The following is a 23,063-nucleotide window of genomic DNA, read 5'->3' as shown; positions in this document are numbered from 1 at the left end:
GTACGGGATCTGTAAACTCTTTGTTGATGTAGATGTTGGAGCCTTTTAAGTATTTTTGCTTTTTGTAGGATCCTTGATGTGTCCTTGTATTTTAGAAATTTCACCACAACATGCCTCGGTCGAGGTCTTCCAGGTTCTCGTCTTCCTGTGCGGTGAGCTCTCTCCACCTCAATTTGCCCCTGTATCAGCAGCTTCTCCTTGAGGGTTTTTAAAACTTTTTCCTCTGTTTCAGTCCACGTTTCTCCCGGTGTTTGAGAATTTGAACGTATTTGAATGCTACATTGTACTTCATCCTAATCCTTAAGGTAATGTTTTCAGTTTTGCTTAGTTTCAAGGTGTTAGGCCACTGGGCAAGTTGCCTGATGCCACTAATCTGTTTGTAAAGTGAAACATTGTCTTACTGAGCTGAAGGACAGCGATACTATACTATTAACAATAATGTAGTGGTGAAATCCAAATTCTCTCATATGATGTGGTATGGTGGGCCGGTGGACGAGTGGTTAAGGTAAGAAAAGATAAGATAAGAGAAGATATAATTTATTTGATTTGAAATTTACAGTCTACAGCAGCAAGATTGTGGGTAGAAAGTAGAAAGAAAGAAGAAAAAAAACACAGTTCAATTAAGTGCAATATACTGCAAATATAAAATGGATAAGTCACAGTGCTATTTACAATTTTATTATTATTATTATTATTATTGTTTATTTATTCATTTATTTTCAGCAGTCTGACAGCAGTCGGTAGGAACGAGTGGCGGTATCTCTCCTTCTTGCAGCGCGGGTGTAACAGTTAGCGTGTCGTTCTCAAAGTGCAGAGGTTGTGGATTCCATCCCGGTTCCGGGGTTCCTGTGTGGAGTTTGCATGTTCTCCCCGTGCCTGCATGGGTTTTCTCCGGGTACTCGGGTTCCCTCTTATATTCTAAAAACATGCATGGCAGGCTGATTGAACACTCGAAATTGTCCCTTGTTGTGAGTATGTGCATGGATGGTTGTTCGTCTCTGTGTGCCCTGCGATTGACTGGCAACCGATTCAGGGTGTCCCCTGCCTACTGCCCGAAGACAGCTGGGATAGGCTCCAGCATGCCCTGTGGCCCTTATGAGGATTAAGCGGATCAGAAAATGGTTGGATGGTGGATGATGTGGTATGATCTTACTGAATTGCATCGGTCCAAAAGCAATCAGTTGAATTGCACACACATGCTGCTGTTCGTAGCCCTCACTAGTGTGTGCTGCCGTTTGAGCAAATATCTATACCCTGGAGGAGATTGTCATGAAGTTACTTTTTACACTACTCATAAAACGATGCCTGGGTAAGATGAAGGCTTCTTCTGTTCCGAAAACTTGGATCCTAATAAAACCCACACAGATGTGTAGTGAGCCAGAAAAGGGCAGCCTAGACAAGTTGTCTTAGATGATGGAACCGTCATGAATTTTGATGATGGTCTAGTTAATCCATATGGGTCATTACAGATTTGGAGGACTGTCCTCCCCCACAAAATTACAAGCACTCCATGCAGACAAAATACAGAAACATACTGTTGTTGTATAAACAATGGATGTCACGAGACACAATGAATCTATAAATACAGGAAAAAATATTTAGATGCATTTTATATTGTCCCTCTCTCTCCATGAGCAGGTTACATCTCAGAGAGATTAATTTTTTTCTTTTGTTTTATTACAGACATACTTTAAATAGTCACAATTATTCCCTGAAGTTGACTCTGTCAACAAACATGCTGTTATTGAAAATTATAGAGGGAGTGGGTGAAAAAAAACGTGCGCTCCATGACTTGGCGGAAATGACATCACAAAACTAATTGCGCTGACCATGGGCAGACATACCTAACATCTCACAACGTCCTTTTGGATGAAATTACAACAATTACTTTTGTAGCTGCAGTTAGATACTTTTATTCCTTTTTTCACATTCTGTAAGGTGACATCAGGCTTTCCGAATATTTTTACCCATATTGCGTGCTGTGATCCATGAATATCCAATCACACAAACACTCATTCTCACCTCGTGAATTCCTCTTCCTGTATATTGTGGTGCGGCTTGTTACTCTGCATCCTTCAAGTAAGACAGCCAGAATGAGACACGTTTGAGAAATTGCGCCCATCTTTTTTTTTTTTACACTGCTGGTGTCTATAAAGTTCAACCTTGATGGAGACAGGAGGCACGGTGGAAGCAGACTGGCCGGTAAAAGTGACGTACATCAGGGTACACGGGGTGGAGGGTAGAAGGGGAGAATAAAGGCGATATAGATACATAGAGTTTGCGTTGTAAAAGAGCCTCTGGCATTCCGGATCACAATGGAGTGAGGAAATTAACCCTAAATCCTGGGTAGAATTGAAAGAGCCTGAAGGACATTGGGGAATCGAGGGACTAAGCAGGAATAGCCCCACACTCAGTGTGAAATGAGCCACGTGAAACATTAATCTAATACACTGTTCCATTTTATGTCCTTGAACTCATGTGAAGAAAGGTTTTAATTATGTTACCAAATTTAGACTGACATGCAACTTTGGGTGTACAGTATAGTGCTATCTTATGTCATTAAAATAGACATGGTAATGTACTGCTATACTTGCAGCTCACCTGTTCAAATATAGATGAACACTTAACAGGAAAATGCTGTAGTACACGGGTGTCAAACGCAAGGGTTCAGCCTGCCACATCATTTTCTGAGCCACACGAAAGCCTGAAAATGTGATGAGACAATAAGGCGAGTCTGCTTTTTTTTCTTTCTTTCCGAATGCAATTGAAGAGACAGAGAACAGGAGGGGGTGGGGTCCATTTCTCATCACTTTTATCTTCAGATCATTGGATGAAAGAATATATATTTTGTTGCTAAACACCTGTTTAAAAAAATCTACGTACAATCGAATACAGTAGTTTATTTTCACTGATTTTATAGGAGTCTGTCAATTTGGTGCTAAAAACGAAGACCAAATGCATCTGGAAATACTTAACAATACATGCATATACTGTGTGTTTATATTGTTTCAGTTAAAAGTGCTTCTCTGAGAGATTTCCCATGTGTTTTAGTGATTCTTATGGTTCAGCGAATCCAAGGTTGAACTTTTTGCTCATGATTCCAAAAGGTATGTTTGGCACAAACACAAAACTGCCCATCGTCAAAAGAGGACTGTGCCAACAGTGAAGCATTCTGTTGACAGCGTCATGCATCGGTATTCTTTTTCTTCCTCAACTTCAAAGTGGAGGGAATGATGAACGCTTCGAAATAGCAGTCAGCGTTAGCACAAAGTCTCCTGCTAGAACAGAGGTCCCCAAACTTTTTCCTGTGAGGGCCACATAACTTTTCCCTTCTCTGATGGGGGGCCGGTGTCAGTTTGTAACATCAACGATCGTAGGGGAGCTTAAAAAATGTATTATTTCCCAGAAAGCCACACATAACCAAATAACCCTTTCCAGTTTTTTTACAGAAAAAAGTCAGGAAAAAAATAATAACACTATTAATGAAATATATAAAACTAAATAACCCTCTCTGAGTTCTTCACAGAAAAAAACAGGAAATAAATAATAACTAAACAACTCTCTCTCTTTATAGCCCCTTGAAATCCACAAAAAAGAGTTCTGCCATCTACGAGAACGCCACCTATCTTGTCTTGTTTATTTCTGCTACCGTCTTGTTCACGTGTTCTACTAATTGATCTGAGACACAACTAAAACACTGAAAAATTCTATGGTGTGTAAATAACTTTGACCTTGATTTCAACCCTATTTGCGTCATGGGTCGTTTTGCCCCGAAGACCACCTTTGTACTTTTTTTGGTACAGCTTCCATGGAAATGTGAATAAAAACATTTAAAATTTTCTGCAGTTGGGGACAATCTAGGAAAAGTAATAAAATTTCAAGTTAAACAATTATCATTTTGCGTTTTTAACACATTGACGGGTCATTTTGACCCGAGGACAACAGGAGGGTTAGAGGGCCGGGTCAAATGTGCCCGCGGACCGTAGTTTGGGGACCGCTGTGCTAGAAAGTGGGGGAAAAAAGTAACGAACAGATGAACTTCCTTCAGGTTAATCAAAGGCCCTTCAAATGGAAATAGGTGTATACAGCACTAACATAATCTAACATGAGTTTGAGTGTGATTGGTTAAGTCTCAATCCAGCCACATCTCACTTATAAAAGGATTTTCACATACTTTCCATTGTTTATACCTACTTCAACCGGTATAAACAATAGAGCGACACGGTGGCCTTGTCATTCTCTGGCCATGTCCACACCTTGAGAAGAATGTTAATATTTGTGATTTTTCTGCCTTTTTCACATGGATGAAGTATTCTTAGACCTCTGAATACTCTTCCAGAAGTTATTGTTATTAACTGAATGTTAAACAATAATATACACAATTGATCTGAATTACAACTTTAAAATTATCTCAATGTCTCATCTGTCACATCATACCATCCACAGTCATGGTTTCATGAAATGAAACGCATCGTATAAAAACTTTACACACACATTCACAATACAAACAGAAACAAACTAAGATAAAACAAAGAAAAACAATGTTCCAAATTGCATAGAATTAAAGAGATTTTTGTGTTGTACTTTTTAGAAATGGTTTGAATGAATGAGTCATTGAGTCCTCTAGTAAATTATGATCAGCAAAAGTTGCTTTTTAGATGACTTTTTCATGCCTGATTGTGAGCATGACGGCCATTGTTCTGGATATGTGTGAATCGAATTTTATGAAACACTGACTGTGGCTAATATGATAAAGAATGATGCTAAGTATGTACACGGGCGCATTGCCACCCTGAACGGAGCTTGGCTACAATTTCAAGCCACTGTGCGAAACAACAAAAACAACAATTAAACTGTACTTGTTATAGACTACATTAGTGCTGCAAAAAGTTTTCAAACAACTTGGTGTCATTTTTCACAAAAACCTGGCATTTGAACAAGAGTAAATGGACTTTTTATAACTGAATTGTGGCCCTTCGTTTAAAAAAATGCTGCTGACATTCCAGCAGGATGACACCTTATTCAAACAAGAGCATGTTATAATTCTCAACCCAGAAAAACAAACGATCAAACTGGCAGAAATGACCTATCTTGGTTTTGTCTTGTTGCTGAGGTGACTAAACATAGCCAATGTGCTCACTGGCCACTTTCACGTTAGCGGGATACTGTTGTCCAGCAACGTAATGACTGGGAATTTTCCCACAGCCAAAGATTTAAACTTGGTGAAGGCCAAGTAGTACTTGATGGACAAAAAGTGTTTTAGTTGTCTTTTATTGCTTGTTGCTTTGGACAAACGCATTGGGAGATTTTTTTTGAATGTCAATCTATTACTTCACAGTGTATTACATCATACTTGGCTGAACGTAAAATACTGATATGGAAAAGTATACGGCCCTGCTATCTTTTGTGATCAATTGTTGAGACATGCAGCAGTTGGAAAGGAATTTGCCTTTTAAGTTCATCCTTATGTATTCAATGCTTCACTGATGGTGAGTAAGGGACCATCTTGCCAGTTGTGCTCCCATTTCTTAGAAAATGCATACACCCAGTGAAATACACTGTTATGATGCCACGTTTGGTGATTTGAGCTTCCAGCATATACAAACATGATATTGTGCCCCTAATGGGGCCAGAAGTCTCCAGATATCGTCATGCTTTATTCATTTCCTCCCCTCACCAAATAACTGTATTGCTTTTGTCCTCCAGCCAGATGATCAAATGAGCCTTTTTGCTGTCATGCTCTATGACCTCAAGGGCAGGAAGTTTTTCCCGCAAGACCAAACAGGGAAGGAGTCGATACGGGAAGTCAGAGATGTAGAGAACTATCTCATCAGGTAGGAAAATTGAGCTGGGACGAGCAGTGAACAGGTCACAGCTTGAACGGGTCACCAGGCAATTGCTGGGCACATATTGCCAAATAAGCACAGACCTTGACATTCGCATCTACAGACAATCTAAAGCAGCGGTGCCCAAACTTGTTGGACCGAAGATCGACTTTTCGATCAACCAACCTCCCGCGATCGACCGGTTAATGCGCACGCACATACACACGCACGCCATGATGAGCAACAGCCTGACACGGAGGCATGCGACGCACTTTAGCAGCCTGTTAACTATCGTACCGTTTTAAAGTGCTTCCCTCGGCCCTCTAGATTCCTATTCTTTGCCCGTGCCCTCGGTGAATTGTACATGAAACACACATAATTAAAACGATAAAAGATACTGCGCAACAGCTCTGATCACAAGTTGCAATTGCAGACTGCTGAGCTCTAACAACTTCCAGTGACGCAGGTCACGCGCCACCGTAGGTTAAAGATTTACCTGCTTTATTTTATTTTATTTTTTTAAATACTTTTTGTGAAAATGAGACTGATGGGATGATTAGTGTGCAGTGTACATTAACACAAAAATATATTACTAACATGCACAAAGACACACAAATGTTTTGTTTTTGTTTTTGTTTTTTTCTCCTCTAAACCCCTCGCGAATGTCTTGGGACCAGTCCGTGATCTACCGGTCGATCACAATTGATGCAATGGGCACCCCTGATCTAGAGTCTACAATTAAATGAACGTGTGTTTTGGGAATGTAGGAGGAAGTCAGAGAACCCGCAGAAATTTCCATCCAGTAGGCCCTGAGCTGCGACTTTTAACACAGGACAGCTTGACTGTAAAGCAGACGTGCTATGCACTATTCCATCCTACCTTTGGATGATCCTCGCTATCAGGGTTTTCCTTCGCCCACCATGTTTGATGAAGTTGAAGTGGTTCTGCTAAATTGATCCTCTGGCCAGTCTGAAAGCTGGAACAATTAAATGGATCGCAAAAGGGAAAAGTATATGAATTAAAGTGGTGAATTCCCACCGTTGTCCATATCGTCAAAATGTATTCCTTACTTTATATGCGCGAATATGAAAGACACTTTAATTTGAGTTGTTAATTTACCAACCACTTTGACTGCAGTCTCTTAAGCATTCACAACTTACATTCTAACAGAGTAGTGTGGCATAAACACAAGTCAGATCACAACAATAATGTAAACAATTCTGTAGCTTCATCTACTTTTCATGTTTCACGAAACGATATGCAAAACATGTGGACTGCACTTCTTCAGCACTGAACTTATCTGGACACAAAATAAATAAAATGCACATACCTACAGCCTTCCGACTAACCAAAACAAAGACTTTATTTTCCCCCCAAATTGCAGCCTTTGCAATTTGAAAATAACATCTAGACTACTTTATGATGTCGATTTGAATTCAATGATTTCTTCCGTAAGAAAAAAAAAACACGACTCTATACTGTATGTTGTTTTCAGGTTCAAGACAAAGCTGGAGGCCTCACTAGCCCGATATAGAATCAAACATGACCTTTCATCTCTTGACTGCATTCTACCCGAGAGTGTGAAGGTGAAACAGGAGAGATCCAACAGGCTGCCACTATACGCATGGGTCAACCTACTGAGGAGCAGGTCAGCACACACACGCATACGAAACAATTACACGCTCATGCACACACACTGAGGAAATGAGTACTCGTGCACGATGTAACTCTCCTTTTGCCACTGCATGCAGACTTTTCAGTTTGATACTTCTTTTATAGCCCAGGTGCCCAGCTGACACCCAATTAAACTCTGTGTGTATGTGTACGCATGGTGAGTGCATGCGGTTGTGTTACGATATACAACAGTGTCTTCTGGACAGGGCTTATTCACTCAGGTGTAAATCGTGTCACTGAGGACAGATTCAATCAGCAACTACCCTCAGTCAGCTCTGAGATCGGAAAGGTCATTCCTGGGATCTGTGCCAGGGTGTGTGTGTGTGTGTGTGTGTGTGTGTGTGTGTGTGTGTGTCCTAATATTTTTGACAGCATCGAGATAGATATAAAGTTCTTTTAAAAGGCCACACTACGTTTCTATCGTCGTATAGATCAATCCAGAATTACAGGGCATTTAAGCACCAACATATTTTAAAAGTGCATGGTGGCAGTGGACTCAACTCACCTCTCACACCAAGTAACAGTTTGACAGACAGTGGGGAAAAAAAGGCGTCAAGATGTTGAATGCCACTCCCGGTTAAAGTTTATTGCAAATTAAAGACGAAACAAAAAGAATTACGTACGTGTGTATTTGAAACAAGCTAAAAAATATAATCAATGTCCAATCTAGTTTTAGAAGCAAAGTGTATTTTAACACAAACGGTGGAGCAACAGGTTGACCGATAATATAATATAATATAGGCAGATAATACTCACAGGGGTATTTTCTTATATTCTTATCCTGGGTGAAGAATTCCTAATATTACTGCAGCATACTGAGTTGCTTAGAGTGGAAGTCTTCATGACATGTGTTATACTGCTCCCCATTGCAACACACTCGACATTTTTTTGTGTTTGGGGGGGGCTGGAAATATTTATTATTAATAATTTTTTTTATTTTGTGGGGAGAAAATGTCCTTCAATTGTAGAATCGCCCAGGCAGTATATTTTCTCTTCCACCACAACCCTTTGTCCTCACCCACCTATACTTTGCTTCCAGTCTGGATGAGGTCCAAAGTGTGCTGACGGATGCGGGCCTCTCCCAAGTGAATTCCGTCAGGCAGTTGGAAGGGCAGACCTTCTGCCAGGATGCCGACTGTGAGGATTTGCTGGTATTCCCCGCTCAAATGAAAGCGAGGCTGGATTCCACCAAGTTGCTTCACAACCACAAACTCGTCATGCAGGTTCAATCCACACACACACACACACACACACACACACACACACACACACACAGGGCTGGTACCAGTGTCCTCTGATATTTATAGTTTATGTCTCAAACTGATTACAAAGCGGCATGCAATCCCTCATGCCACCCAAGATGAGTTTGGCCAGAAACTACGGTAATATTTCACATCCCTTCCTCACATCATATCATACTTCACTTTGAGACATAACAAATCTCCTGTCACATGCTTGTGCTTCACGACAATACAGCTGGTTCATTCTCAGCTCAGCATTGATCAATTTCTCAACTCCCAAAAACTATTCATTACAGCCCCTTGTTGATACTTGTTCTGTGATCAGTCTCCTCTTACTGATACCTTTATAGTTAGCTAGAGGAAGAAAAAAGGGAGTATGAACATGACATAACAGAAATGGCATCACCAAGCTAATTGCACTGACCCTGGGTGGGTTTTTCATATTAGCTTCGGTTTTCAACTAAACCTCATTAGTCATCTGATCAAAAACGACATTGATATACATTTTTTCCCTTTATTTATATATAGCTGAGTTTGTTGTTGACGAATGAGTAAAGCAATTGCCACAGCTAACGTACACTCCTGAGCATACACTCAACAACAACAGTGTTACTGTCGAGCAATCCAGTAATAACATTGAATAAGTATTCAAATAACAGTACATGTATTTAATTCAAAGGGTTTATTCAGCAGTATTTTTGGAAAACATGATTTTCAAGTTCCTGTGTATCTATGCCAAACACATCAAAATAAAGTGCCTAAATTGTCCTCCAATTCTGGAATGACTCGCTTTTTTTCCACTTGCACAATAATACCATTTTCCTAGTTATGTGTTTTACCTTTCCAGGCTATGGCTGCAAAGCCGGTTTCTCGTCATGTCTCGGTCCTTCTCTATTTGTTTGCAGGACAAGTCTTGCAGCCTGGCCCCCAAGGTGGCGATCTCCCTTCTACCAGATGACGGGGACGTCCTCCTTGTGGGCACTTTCTCCGGCCTCACTGTCTCCCACACAGCGTCGCTGATCAAATTATTCTGACCAACAGCATATCGGCTTCTTAATTCCCTAGACTTGTTTGACCTCATTATTCCAATATTCATAGAATCCATCTGTATTTATTGAGTGCTTTCACAACAGCTGCAACTGTACAAAAGCACTTTACAGAATATGTAATATTAAAATAATAATACAGCAGAACACCTAACATAAAATATCTAGTCCATTAATACCATTCTTGGACTCTGCGGACTTTCATCATGCAAATTTTCAGCACAATTGGCAACAAGTGTGAAAGTGCTCAAGACTACCGGTACCTTTTTTTTTCACTTGAAGGACCTCTTTTGGTTTTCCACACAAAAAATCTGAGCGTTTGCCACAAGTTTAAAATGAAATTTAAAGTGACAGTATAGGAAGTGTTGGCTGAAAAGGCAAACTAATCCTGGACATTACACAACTGGGCGTTCACACTCAGCTTTCATGTTCAAAGAATGTTTGTGCTTCAGATCAACTGCTGTGTGAGAGGCATACAAGTTGGATATGAGTGAAGTCTGTCTCTCTGATCATTTTAGGAAAGCCAGCAACCACATTTCACTTCTCCAGAGTGCGTCGCAAATTGGATGTATTTGCACATCCTGTGTGTCACTGCATCTAAAACTTGGGAGCACGTTCCTAAAAACTGCTCGTGGAGAAAGGAAAAGCAGAATCGAAATGAGCTTTGTCGTAGGCGATATGGCATGACTCCTTCTTGTGACGGGCCCCAAATAAATAAATAAAAATAATAATAATTGCGATGCTATTTCGGCCATTTTGCAGAGTCGATCCTGGGTGTTATCGGTGCATACATAGATCAGCTTGCACACAACTCCGACACTTTTAGTAAATAAGGCCCTATGTCTCTTTGCTCTGCTGCATGTTGCTTAGATGTGAAGCTGATAAACGAGGTGTTCCAGTCTCTCACCAGTGGTGACAAGCGTCTTGCAAAAGTCCGTCTTATCCTGTTGACTCCCAACTGCTCCTTGTCTGCAGTCAGCAATCCGCTTGAGTTCATGCTGCAAGAGAACAGAGGTACGTTTGAGGGTGCAGGTGTATTCTTCGCAAAAACCAGATCACACTGAACGGAAAAAGCAATTTTGCACATTTGTTATATTCAGATGCCAGCTTGCTGCAGGACTTCTCTCAGAGTTCTCTGGCCCAGAGCAAGCTGGATGCTCTGATAGCACAGCAGAGGGAAGATATTGATCATGCATTAAAGTGTGAGTGTCGTAAACCGCTCGTTATCATGCTGATACACACACACTGACACAAAGGCAGCGCACGCGTGAGCTATGTGTGGAGCCTCGCTCACCTACATGACTGAGTGCCTAATTATCTAATCTCATGCTAATAGAGCAAGCATATGCTGTCCCTGGGAGATTGTCTGCCCTTAATTAGATATGCTAATGTTGGTCAGCATGCAATGTTTCAAAGGCACCGGCCATTGCACGGTCTATTGGCAATACAAGAGCTGTATCATAAAAATGCCGCTCTCTGTGGCACTGTGAGGAAGGTATTGATTTAGTACTGTGTTTGTTGTTTTGGTTGTCGGTCATTATTATCTCTGAGAGTTCATTCAGCTTGCACACAGTAAAGGAAATCAAGAGACTTTTAATTGTATTTTGCTTACATGGTGGAGGCTGGGGGATTCATGAAGAAGCGGGAATTACGTCAGCACCAATGGAAGGTCCCTGAGTGAGGGACTCCCGTTTGGCTGGTGAATGATGGAAACTTTGGCACTCTGATGGACCACGCGCAGACGGAAGCGATCTATCATCCATCACACGAATCATCACTTACTCACGTGGTGAACTGTCTATCAGTAGTGATGGACTTATGGTACATCAGAGACGGGCTCTCGTTTCGCTGACGACTGATGGAAACGAGCGGCGTGTCTCGCGTGTGTCTGTTCACGGGGGTGGTTGCTTTGAGCGGCGTGGTGTGGCGTAGGGTCTCATCGCCCTACAACAGGAAGAAAAAGAAAAGACCCTTGACCATCGGCATTTAATTTGATGACTTGTGGTTGTGTTGGCTGTTAAATCATGGCTGCCATTCTCCAAGCCTTTCTTCTTTTTGAGGTCGTTCTTGCCAGGAAAGGAAGTTGGCTGTGTTTGTCTACCTACCTTTCTGTCCCACAAACCGCAATAAGGCTGTCCTGTATTGTTTTTACTTCAGCAATCAGTGTCGTGAGTGTAATCAGAAAGTGGAGTTAAAATAATGATGACAGAGTCACGGACTGGTGGGCCGGCCACTGGCAAATGACAAATGATGGACCGGTGGAAGTGTCTGATGTGCCCACCACTGCTGTTAACCTTGTAAACAGTTCTTTACTGACGTTGCTAAAAAAAGCGATGACCAACTGCAACTTAGGGAGAACAGAAGTGCGGTTAAAATAACAACGGGGTCACTCACAGACAGTGATGGACAGCGTTGGCTAGAAATACTGACAGACCAGCAAAATTTATTGACGCGCCCACCTCTGTATGCTATACTTCAAGGCGCATCACTCGGAAATGTTTTATTTATAAAACGCTAAAAGGGTTTATCGCTGTATCGCCACATCTGAGTGTCAATCTTTGCATGTTTTCAGCAGTTATCTTCAAAGGTGTATAATGTATTAAGAAAGAAATATCTGAATTTACTCTACAGGGTCTTTAAAAAAATGAGTTTTATAGCCCATTCATGACAGCGCATGTGGACGTGCTCATTTGGTACATTCATGGAATGGTGTTTTGTTTGTGTCGGTAATAAAGCAGGTGGCGATCTTTTCTTTTGCGGCAATGAAATCGGCTGCTCCCATTCTGCTGCTATCGATCGGCCCAGCCCGACATTTCTGCAAGTGTAGATATTTTCTAATGGGGCTGTTAATTAATGCTCAGTGTTTATTGAATGCCTCAGTGCAGTTGCATCAATAGTCTCATTTCAGTGTGTCATGCCCAAACACGACTTCCATCTTTCTGAACACAAATGCCAAAATGTTTCCATCACGCATTTGAGGTTTGTGAAGCTTTTCAAATCTACATTTTTTTCTCCTCTAGATGAGTTATTTTAAAATATTTTGATGAACAATTGCCTCCCCTCGAACGGGAATGATTCTTCACAACAGATCAAAATCTTTTCACTCAGAGTACATGAGGCCCCACCGCCTACTCTCTTCGGTGTAAAATGTGAATGAGTTGGTTATCCATCCACCCATCATTCCAATTTCTAATCCGCTTATCCTAACGAGGGTCTCAGGAGTGCTGGAGCCTCTCCCAGCAGTCTTCCGGGCAGTAGGCGGGATCAACCCTGAATTGGTCGCCAGCCAATCGCAATGTGAGTAGGTTATGTGCTCATCAAATGAAAGTTGATGTTTGGAATTGTGTGGAGTACAATTAATCTATTACTTGAGTGAAGTTTACTCTGAATATTTTACTGTCCTCCAAGTGTCAATGTAACTAATTTCAGACAGCAAATATACAGTACTCTTTTTCTTATTCTGTTGGCGTCCTCTGGTACCATCTTGTTGTCAAGGAACCAAGTTGAAGTGAGCTGCCTTCAAAATAAAGCAAACACACGCATTATACAATCAATGCATTCAACCTCACATCCACCCGTTGGGCTCCTGTGCAAAACTAATAAATGCTGTTGCTGTATTTTTGGAGTTCCCCAAGTTTTGGCGGTTGTTTACGCAACCTGCTCGTCACACCCAGAGGAGAATGAAGAGGTGGTGACGAGAGCCATCGAGCAGGCCAATGTGATGCCGCAGCAGGAATGGCGGCTACAAAAAAACGAGTTGAGGTCAGTCGCAGTTCGCAAGCAGACTCTCTGCATGTGTTGCCGTCACTCTCCTTCAGCTCTGCTGTCAGCCTGCTGAGGTCTTTGTCTCCCTCCAGGTAGACTTCTGCCAAAATCATCTAACACCTCCAACATGAACTTGAAGGTGCCGCTTCATGCTTTTCGAATGCTCTGAAAAGGGCGGAATAGAGATCTCCAGTCAAATTCAAATAAAAAAAAATAAGATGACACGATACGTACATACTGTAGAAATATTAGTTTGCAGAAAATACATATGGAAATTTTCTTTCTTATCGACAGACTCTTCTTTGTCGTTAACTGTCCTTTTGCAGGAAATGCCCGAGGCTGTATTGAATAAAACAAAACTTGTTTTTGTGATAGTCGACTATTTCCACACAAACAGCACCTCTGAAGAACCTGAAAAGAAGAGCTATTTTTGGTCAACTGCATCTCCGCGCCATTTGTTCTGAACGAAAAGCCTTTTTTTGTGAAACTGAGAGCTACTTGGCTACTGATACTTTTGGACTAACAAATAACCTTGGGTCACGTGTTATAATGTCTTGATAATGATATTGATTTATGTGAAGACACCGCTCATGTTAATGATTTCTCACAATAACTAGGAAATACAAATCAACATGCAACAATGTTTTTCTATAAATCACTGCCTGTTTGGATTTTCAAATAATCACAATAACAACATTCCTAGAAAATAACATCACAGGTGAGCTGTTGTTGGAACAGGCCCGCAGGCTTAATCAGTACCCTTGAGTCATCTCGAGGTCCATGTACTAATGTAGTACTCTAGTTGTCCTTAATGGTACAACAACAGTGTCTTGCAAATAATGTCTTTCTGCACTCCTGTCTACTATATGACATCTTTGCACTACTTTGGCATATTAGTAGCATAGCAGGATGTCACCAGTGAGTCAAAACTGTTCACAAGTTAACCTCAGTTTAACTGCGAGTGAAGCGCAATATATTAACTTTTATGATACCATTAAAAGACCTTGTAGCACATTTGTCAATTCAGCAAACTAGTAGAATGACTGCAGTGTCTTACTGGTAGTGCATTTTGCCATTATTGTATGACATTTTTGATTTTGGCATACTAGTAGTAAAACAACTAACTCCTTAGTTGTGAGGCAAAACTACTAGTCTGTATTTTTTATTTTATTTTTTTAACCAATTGTGACACGTGTCTACTTGTTTGTAACTAGTGCAGGACAATCGTTTACTTACAAGGTTTAATAGCATTATAGTAGGCCAAAAGTATCAGTGGTTATTGGAAAAAAAGGTACGTCACAGTCATTCAACTAGTGCACTGAATTTTCTTGCTCGTGGGGGTAAAGAGCATCGTCAGGTTGGTCCAATTTGACACTCGGGAATAACCAAAAGGAGGAGACAGGAGACTCGATTCTGGTACCAGGAGGGAACGAGGAGAAGCGTTCGGTTTCAGTTCTCGGCACGTAACCCTAACGATCTCCACCTTCACCTCCTCATTTATTGGGAAAGCTACTACATAGGTGTGTCCAACCTAAAGGGTGCGGGCTGTTGAACACACACTGAACTTGTTTGACTATGTGTGTGTATGTGAGTGCAATTTACGTACATGTGTGCAAATGTCACATAAACATCACATTGCAGCTGGTGTTGATGTCTCCATTTACAGTTCACCCTTGCTCACTGTTTAGTCTTAACAGTTATCTCTTCCCAACCACGTCCTCGGAAAGGTGGTTGCGACCCTAACCTTTCGCACAGTACAGCAAGAAAAAGTGATCATATAATGAAGAATATATAATGATTATAGATGTGAGTAAATAATAAAGGATATATCTTTATTGAAAGCATAAGCGTTCTTCATTGCAGGCAAAATCAAACTATCATGACAGGCAGAAGCATTCTTCTTTGCGAGCATAAATTGACGATCGAATAATACGCGAATGTATGATTAGTAAAAACTAAATCCAACAAGCATGCACCTTAAGATGATATCAAGGATATCGACTAAATACTCAGCTCAGTCGACTTAAAAAAAGCTCAATGTGTTTATGTAGTCGTAAGTGACAAGTTGTGTTGGTATTCAGGATTCTTTTTTATCAGTTTTTCTTTTCCCAGCGTTGTGCTCAGTGAAGTGTTACTGTTGTATAAAACTCCTACTTTCAACATTTAACTACTCCTCCTGTCTTTGTGTTTACTTCCTCAAGACAAAGCCAAGCCCTGTATAATCCTCCAGACCGTGCCGAAGGTCGTGAAAGACAAAGTGAAAACAATTCCTTCTTCAGGGTGGAACCCTCTGAGCTGAGTAATGGCTGCTTCATGGCTGTTCTCATTAGAGAGATGAAAGTGAAGGTAAAGGTCTTTTACAACACAATGAGACTGAAAGCAGTTCTTTCTAAAGGGAAACGTATGAAAAATTAAATCAGTCAAAATAAATACATTAAAAAATGCAAGATAGAACATTTTACATGTCACATGTATAGTATACAACAGCAAAATTTGTTCTGCATTTTCTGAGGAGCAACCGTGTCACGCCCAGTGATTGAATCCAGGGTTTGTGCCGATACTTCAGCCAAAGGAATCAACTGTGAATTAGCCTGGGACTTTTTAAAATTGAAAAAACAATGTACACATTAAGAATTGGTGCATTTTACAAGTAACATCCAACAGAGAGTAGAAATTGAATAACATTTACTTTAGTCAAACCTGAGTGAAGAAGGATGAATTAACGATAACATTTCTTCCAATTTCCTACTATATGAAATGTGCAGATATAAAAGAGGGTGGACTCAAGAAAAAGCAGCTGAGACAATTTTATTGAATCCAGGCAATGAATGAACCTTCTCATAGTTTCCCATTTTGACACAAGCACGGCAATAAAATGACCTTAAAAGTCACTTTTTTCTAAAGTGGCCCAAAACACAAATAGTGAATAATTAAAAAAAAGGGGGCTTCAAGACACAGCTCCACTCTTAATTTGTTGTCAAACCAAACATAAAACAAAAACACTTGAAGGCGCATTCAAAACAACCACAGAACAAAATTCCTTCAGCGTTATACTTGCATCAAAGCAAAACATGATAGATGGGCTCACAAAATAGCGATGTTGCAGGAGTTGTAACTCTTTAAGCAAAGAATGCGTGCCCACAAACGGTGCGGCAACACATGTAGATTGACAATATAACAGTACTCACAGGCATATATTCTTTCTCTTCTGGGGGAAAAAAGGACTAATGTGACTGCAGCTTCTTTAGTTGAAAACACTTCTTTGGGTATGTTTGCATTGTACTGCTCCTCAGGGGCCAATATGGGCACAACAGATTCAGCCCGATGTGTGGCTGGACAGATCAACAGCATTTCTATTTATTTTAAGGGGCCAAGACATTTTGAGAGATGAGTGTTTTGAGTTACTGTACAAGCGTGGTCACGGAATGAGTTCAAGTCAGGGCATCACTCTATATTTTATGGGCTAGAGATAACAGTGTTCAACAGGGAGTCTGAAACAGCCCCAGAACGGTCTGCTTTTTCAACACAATGTCACAGGTTCCAACTGAAACATGATACTGTTGGTCTCCGGCAGGAATGTCTGAAGAGTAAAAAAAATGCATATTATTCGAGATATTATATATGTGTTTTGGTTTGGGCATGAAGGGAGCATCATTTGCCATTATGAGGATAGATTCGGTTTTCCAGGTTCAATCAGAGAAGAAGAGGTAGATGTGTGAAGGTGGGTGATTTCTGTTGAGGACGGAGGTAAAAAAAATGAATCAAAGCCTGTAGGAGGTCATTGTCCCGGTGGTGTTATGCAGCACAATCACGTATGAGGGGATCGGAGGAGGTAATGAGAGAAGTGGGAATGAGGGAGGCTGAAGCATGTCTTTGAGTTGATACTTTCAGACATTCATGCGGGTGGTTGTAAAAAGAGTGCTGTGATCCATAATGAGTTTCTGAGTCTAATGACGCTTTCATTTGATCAACACCAGTAACTGAGAGTTTATTGATACTCTTAATGCCTCATAAAGCCGCTGTCAACAATCCTGTTTAAGACAAAATCCATTTCTGCCCATACACGTTTTATTCTGATATGACTCAGTTTGCGCATTGGGCAGCATTTGAACTCCTTTTGTTTTGATGCTTATATGCAAATAAATCTCAACAGCTCAGACTGTTTTTGTATAAATGTGGGATCTCTTTTCATTGTGTTTGATTGCATCTGCAAAAAGTCAGGGCATGAATGAAACTATTTGGATCCTAAATTGTTGCCATTTTGAGGTGTTGTTCAGATTTGCATTGGCTTGTTTTTACTCAAATGTTGGAGCAAATATGGATACAACTATAGAGAAAGGAATTTAACTCTCTTAACCCTGGAGAAACCACGGGATCAAATTCGGCCCCTATAAATTCTGCTACTCAAATGCTACCGTTAAATCCCAAAGGGTCAAATTTGGCCCTAATCATAAATTAGGATTAAAGTAGTGAATATTTGAAAAAAAGATATATTTTGGTGTTCAGTGATCAGTCATTTAATGTAAAATTCATAATTTTCCAAAGAAGAAAAGGGGGCGTGGGTTCTCCAGGGTTAATTGAGGCACAATAGAACCATCTCGATCCAAGAATGGTGAAGTCTTGTCGTAATTTAGTAAACAGCTTGCCAATGACAGTAAAAGAAAACAGTGCAAACTATTTTGTTTTTTTTACACAAAGTGAAAGGTTTAGATATTGAACATCTCTTCAAAAAAAGAGGCTTCATGTTGTTCTTTACCATCCCCAGGTGCCTTTTACTGTCAAACTAAAGATCCAACTCAAACAAAGACGAGTGCATTCCAAACAATCATAAAGCTTTCTTTATGTCACACTTCTTTCTGCCTTGGAATAGTCCCTTTAGCTTAATGCCATCCATCCATCCATCATCTACCGCTTATCCGGGGCCGGGTCGCGGGGGCAACAGCTTTAGCAGGGAAGCCCAGACTTCCCTCTCCCTAGCTACTTCTTCCAGCTCTCCCCGGGGGATCCCGAGGCGTTCCCAGGCCAGCTGGGTGACATAGTCTCTCCAGCGTGTCCTGGGTCTTCCTCTGGGTCTCCTCCCGGTGGGACATGACCGGAACACCTCACCGGGGAGGCGCTCAGGAGGCATCCGAATCAGATGCCCAAGCCACCTCATCTGGCTCCTCTCGATGTGGAGGAGAAGCGGCTCGACTCTGAGCCCCTCCCGGATGACTGAGCTTCTCACCTTATCTCTAAGGGAGAGCCCAGACACCCTGCGGAGAAAACTCATTTCAGCCGCTTGTATCCGGGATCTCGTTCTTTCGGTCACGACCCATAGCTCGTGACCATAGGTGAGGGTTGGGACGTAGATCGACCGGTAAATTGAGAGCTTCGCCTTTTGGCTCAGCTCCTTCTTCACCACGACAGACCGATACAACGTCCGCATCACAGCAGACGCTGCACCGATCCGCCTGTCGATCTCCCGCTCCCTCCTACCCCCACTCGTGAACAAGACCCCAAGATACTTGAACTCCTCCACTTGGGGTAAGATCTCCTCCCCGACCCGGAGGGGGCACTCCACCCTTTTCCGACTGAGGACCATGGTTTCAGATTTGGAGGTGCCGATTTTCATCCCAACCGCTTCACACTCGGCTGCGAAACGCTCCAGTGAGAATTGGAGAGCCCCGTTTGAAGGAGCCAACAGCACCACATCATCTGCAAAAAGCAGGGATGAAATACTGAGGCCCCCAAAACGGGCCCCCTCAACGCTTCGGCTGCGCCTAGAAATTCTGTCCATAAAGGTTATGAACAGAATCTGCGACAAAGGGCAGCCTTGGCGGAGTCCTACCTCCACTGGAAACGATTCCGACTTACTGCCGGCAATGCGAACCAAACTCTGACATCGGTGGTATAGTGACCGAACAGCCCGTATCGGGGGTTCGGTACCCCATACCCACGAAGCACCCCCCACAGAACTCCCCGAGGGACACGGTCAAACGCCTTCTCCAAGTCCACAAAACACATGTAGACTGGTTGGGCGAATTCCCACATACCCTCAAGGACCCTGCTAAGGGTGTAGAGCTGGTCCACTGTTCCACGGCCGGGACGAAAACCACACTGCTCCTCCTCAATCTGAGGCTCGACTTCCTGACGGACCCTCCTCTCCAGCACCCCTGAATAGACCTTACCAGGGAGGCTGAGGAGTGTGATCCCTCTGTAGTAGGAACACACCCTCCGGTCCCCCTTTTTAAAAAGAGGGACTACCACCCCGGTCTGCCAATCCAGAGGCACTCTCCCTGTTGTCCACGCGATGTTGCAGAGGCGTGTCAACCAGGACAGCCCCACAACATCCAGAGCCTTGAGGAACTCCGGGCGGATCTCATCCACCCCTGGGGCCTTGCCACCGAGGAGCTTTTTAACCACATCGGTGACTTCAACCACAGAGATAGGAGAGCCCACCTCAGAGTCTCCGGGCTCTGCTTCCTCCAAGGAAGGCGTGTTGGTGGAGTTGAGGAGGTCTTCGAAGTACTCTGCCCACCGGTTCACAACGTCCCGAGTCGAAGTCAGCAGCGCCCCATCCCCACTGTACACAGTGTTAGTGGTGCACTGCTTCCCCCTCCTGAGACGTCGGATGGTGGACCAGAATTTCCCTGAAGCCGTCCGGAAGTCGGCTTCCATGGCCTCACCGAACTCTTCCCACGCTCGGGTTTTTGCCTCGGCGACCACCGAAGCCGCGGCCCGCTTGGCCAATCGATACCCGTCAGCTGCCTCTGGGGTCCCACAGGCCATAAAGGCTCGATAGGACTCCTTCTTCAGCTTGACGGCATCCCTCACTGCTGGTGTCCACCAGCGAGTACGGGGGTTGCCGCCACGACAGGCACCAACCACCTTACGGCCACAACTCAGATTGGCCGCCTCAACAATAGAGGCACGGAACACGGTCCACTCGGGCTCAATGTCCCCCGTCTCCCCCGGAACATGGGAAAAGCTCTGTCGGAGGTGGGAGTTGAAACTCCTTCTGACAGGGGATTCCGCCAGACGCTCCCAACAAACCCTCACTATACGTTTGGGTCTGCCAGGACGGACCGGCATCTTCCCCCACCATCGGAGCCTACTCACCACCAGGTGGTGATCAGTTGACAGCTCCGCCCCTCTCTTCACCCGAGTGTCCAGAACATGCGGCCGCAAATCCGATGATACAACAACAAAGTCGATCATCGAACTGCGACCTAGGGTGTCCTGGTGCCAAGTGCACATATGGACACCCTTATGTTTGAACAAGGTGTTCGTTATGGACAATCCGTGACGAGCACAGAAGTCCAATAACAAAACACCACTCGGGTTCAGATCGGGGGGGCCGTTCCTCCCAATCACGCCCCTCCAGGTCTCACTGTCATTGCCCACGTGAGCATTGAAGTCCCCCAGCAGAACAAGGGAGTCCCCAGCAGGAGTACTCTCCAGCACACCCTCCAAGGACTCCAAAAAGGGTGGGTATGCTGAGCTGCTGTTTGGTGCATATGCACAAACAACAGTCAGGACCCGTCCCCCCACCCGCAGGCGGAGGGAGGCAACCCTCTCGTCTACCGGTGTGAACCCCAATGTACAGGCACTGAGCCGGGGGGCAATGAGTATGCCCACACCTGCTCTGCGCCTCTCACAGTGAGCAACTCCAGAGTGGAAGAGAGTCCAACCCCTCTCGAGAGAACTGGTACCAGAACCCAGGCTGTGTGTGGAGGCAAGTCCGACTATATCCAGTCGGAATTTCTCTGCCTCACACACCTGCTCGGGCTCCTTCCCTGCCAGAGAGGTGACATTCCATGTCCCAAGAGCTAGCTTCTGCAGCCGAGGATCGGACCGCCAGGGTCCCCGCCTTCGGCTGCCGCCCAGCTCACATTGCACCCGACCCCTTTGGCCCCTCTCATGGGATGTGAGCCCATGGGAAGGGGGACCCACGTTGCCTCTTCGGGCTGTGCCCGGCCGGGCCCCATGGGTGTAGGCCCGGCCACCAGGCGCTTGCCAACGAGCCCCACCTCCAGGCCTGGCTCCAGAGGGGGGCCCCGGTGACCCGCGTCCGGGCAAGGGAAACCTTGGTCCATATATTTTGTTCATCATAAGGGGTCTTTGAGCCGTGCTTTGTCTGGCCCCTCACCTAGAACCTGTTTGCCATGGGTGACCCTGTCAGGGGCATAAAGCCCCAGACAACTTAGCTTCTAGGATCATTGGGACACACAAACCCCTCCACCACGGTAAGGTGACGACTCACGGAGGGGTAGCTTAATGCAAACAATGAAAAACGCCACAGACAGGCTAATGAGAATTCACGTCAGTAGATGTGAACAAAAATGGTGGAGCAACACATGTGAACCAATACCCGTAGAATAACATTACTCACTGGCATAAGGTCTTTAACCTCTGTGAAAAATGACTATTATTACTGCGGCTTTCTGAGGAGTGTGCCCTTCTCCATGTATAACATGTATCTCTGTATCATCATATCCTCAGGTGGCCCACACCAGAAGGAGCAACACAAGGTCCACTGAATTGAAGCCCCCCGCACCCCCAAATCAATTTAATACTTTCGATTCTATGTAATCATGTATGTTTCTAGAGTAAATAGTAATAACATTACAATTTGTTATGTTAAAACAGTACTGTACAAAAAATGTTACCTTTTTCTTTGGGGAGACACAAACAAATTACTAGCATTTCCATTCACTTCAATTTGGAATTGGAAAAGAGATTTGAGATAGTTACTCTGATCAAGGAATGAATTAAACTTGAATCTGAACCATTGGTGTGTCCTGCCCATTTTTAGGGTGCAGAAGCACCCCTAAAATAAATCCAAGCATCCCCAAACTTTGAGGGAATTTAAAATTTTATTTAGGGTATTTCCTTTTTTCCAACAAGCTAGAGAAGTGTTAAAATTACATGGTTGTACATGGTAGAAACATAATATGTGCTCATTGAAAATACAGTAAACTCCCTTTGGTCTCAAAAATGGTTTGATTCACCCAAATCCCTCCCACCCCGTCGTGTTGTGAGCCAAGCACAAGCAGTGAGCAGTCTCACATGGAGTAGATTGAGTTGCTACCAATTTATCTTCAACAAGCATATTTGGCAAATGTCTCCACTTCTGCCAGTCACTATCAACACATTATCATTACCAGACTTCATTTTTGCTGCATTTAACCAGTGATCACTGTTTAAGTTATTTGGTAAGCACTAGTTGGCTGTGATATTTCTTTTTTTCGAGCTTGGAAATGTTACATGTGAGCAAACACGTGATCCCCCTCTTCCTAATCTGCAACACACATTTATTCATTCTCATTGGCGAATGCACTTTTGATTCTGTAAGCCGTCTAACCCCACTACTGGGTTGCACTGTAGCACAATCTCCCTCTGGACCGTCCATCATGTTTTATTCCTCCATAGATAGAAATGAAAAGATAATCAAACCGTTGTAGGCGTGCCTCCTACAGAGACCCCCCCCCCCCCTCCTCCCCATACACGCACACCTGCAATAAAACCCAGCT

The 23,063-nt window shown here is 43.2% G+C and overlaps 1 protein-coding gene across 1 annotated transcript in view; it reads left to right on the top strand.

Moving 5' to 3' along the window:
- Nucleotides 1–23,063, top strand: part of LOC127598072 (putative methyltransferase NSUN7) — a 33,708-nt gene that overhangs the window by 6,947 nt on the left and 3,698 nt on the right. Inside the window, exons 3-10 of the mRNA XM_052061625.1 lie at nucleotides 5,707–5,834; nucleotides 7,321–7,473; nucleotides 8,539–8,722; nucleotides 9,646–9,766; nucleotides 10,621–10,800; nucleotides 10,887–10,988; nucleotides 13,413–13,548; nucleotides 15,753–15,897. Coding sequence (XP_051917585.1) covers nucleotides 5,707–5,834; nucleotides 7,321–7,473; nucleotides 8,539–8,722; nucleotides 9,646–9,766; nucleotides 10,621–10,800; nucleotides 10,887–10,988; nucleotides 13,413–13,548; nucleotides 15,753–15,897 — 1,149 coding nt within the window. The remainder of the gene's footprint in view (nucleotides 1–5,706; nucleotides 5,835–7,320; nucleotides 7,474–8,538; nucleotides 8,723–9,645; nucleotides 9,767–10,620; nucleotides 10,801–10,886; nucleotides 10,989–13,412; nucleotides 13,549–15,752; nucleotides 15,898–23,063) is intronic.

Source organism: Hippocampus zosterae, chromosome 1 (assembly GCF_025434085.1).
Source record: "Hippocampus zosterae strain Florida chromosome 1, ASM2543408v3, whole genome shotgun sequence".
NCBI classification, from domain to species: domain Eukaryota; kingdom Metazoa; phylum Chordata; class Actinopteri; order Syngnathiformes; family Syngnathidae; genus Hippocampus; species Hippocampus zosterae.
The sequence above is the reverse complement of the archived record's forward strand: the minus strand, read 5'-3'. Positions and strand labels throughout refer to the sequence as shown.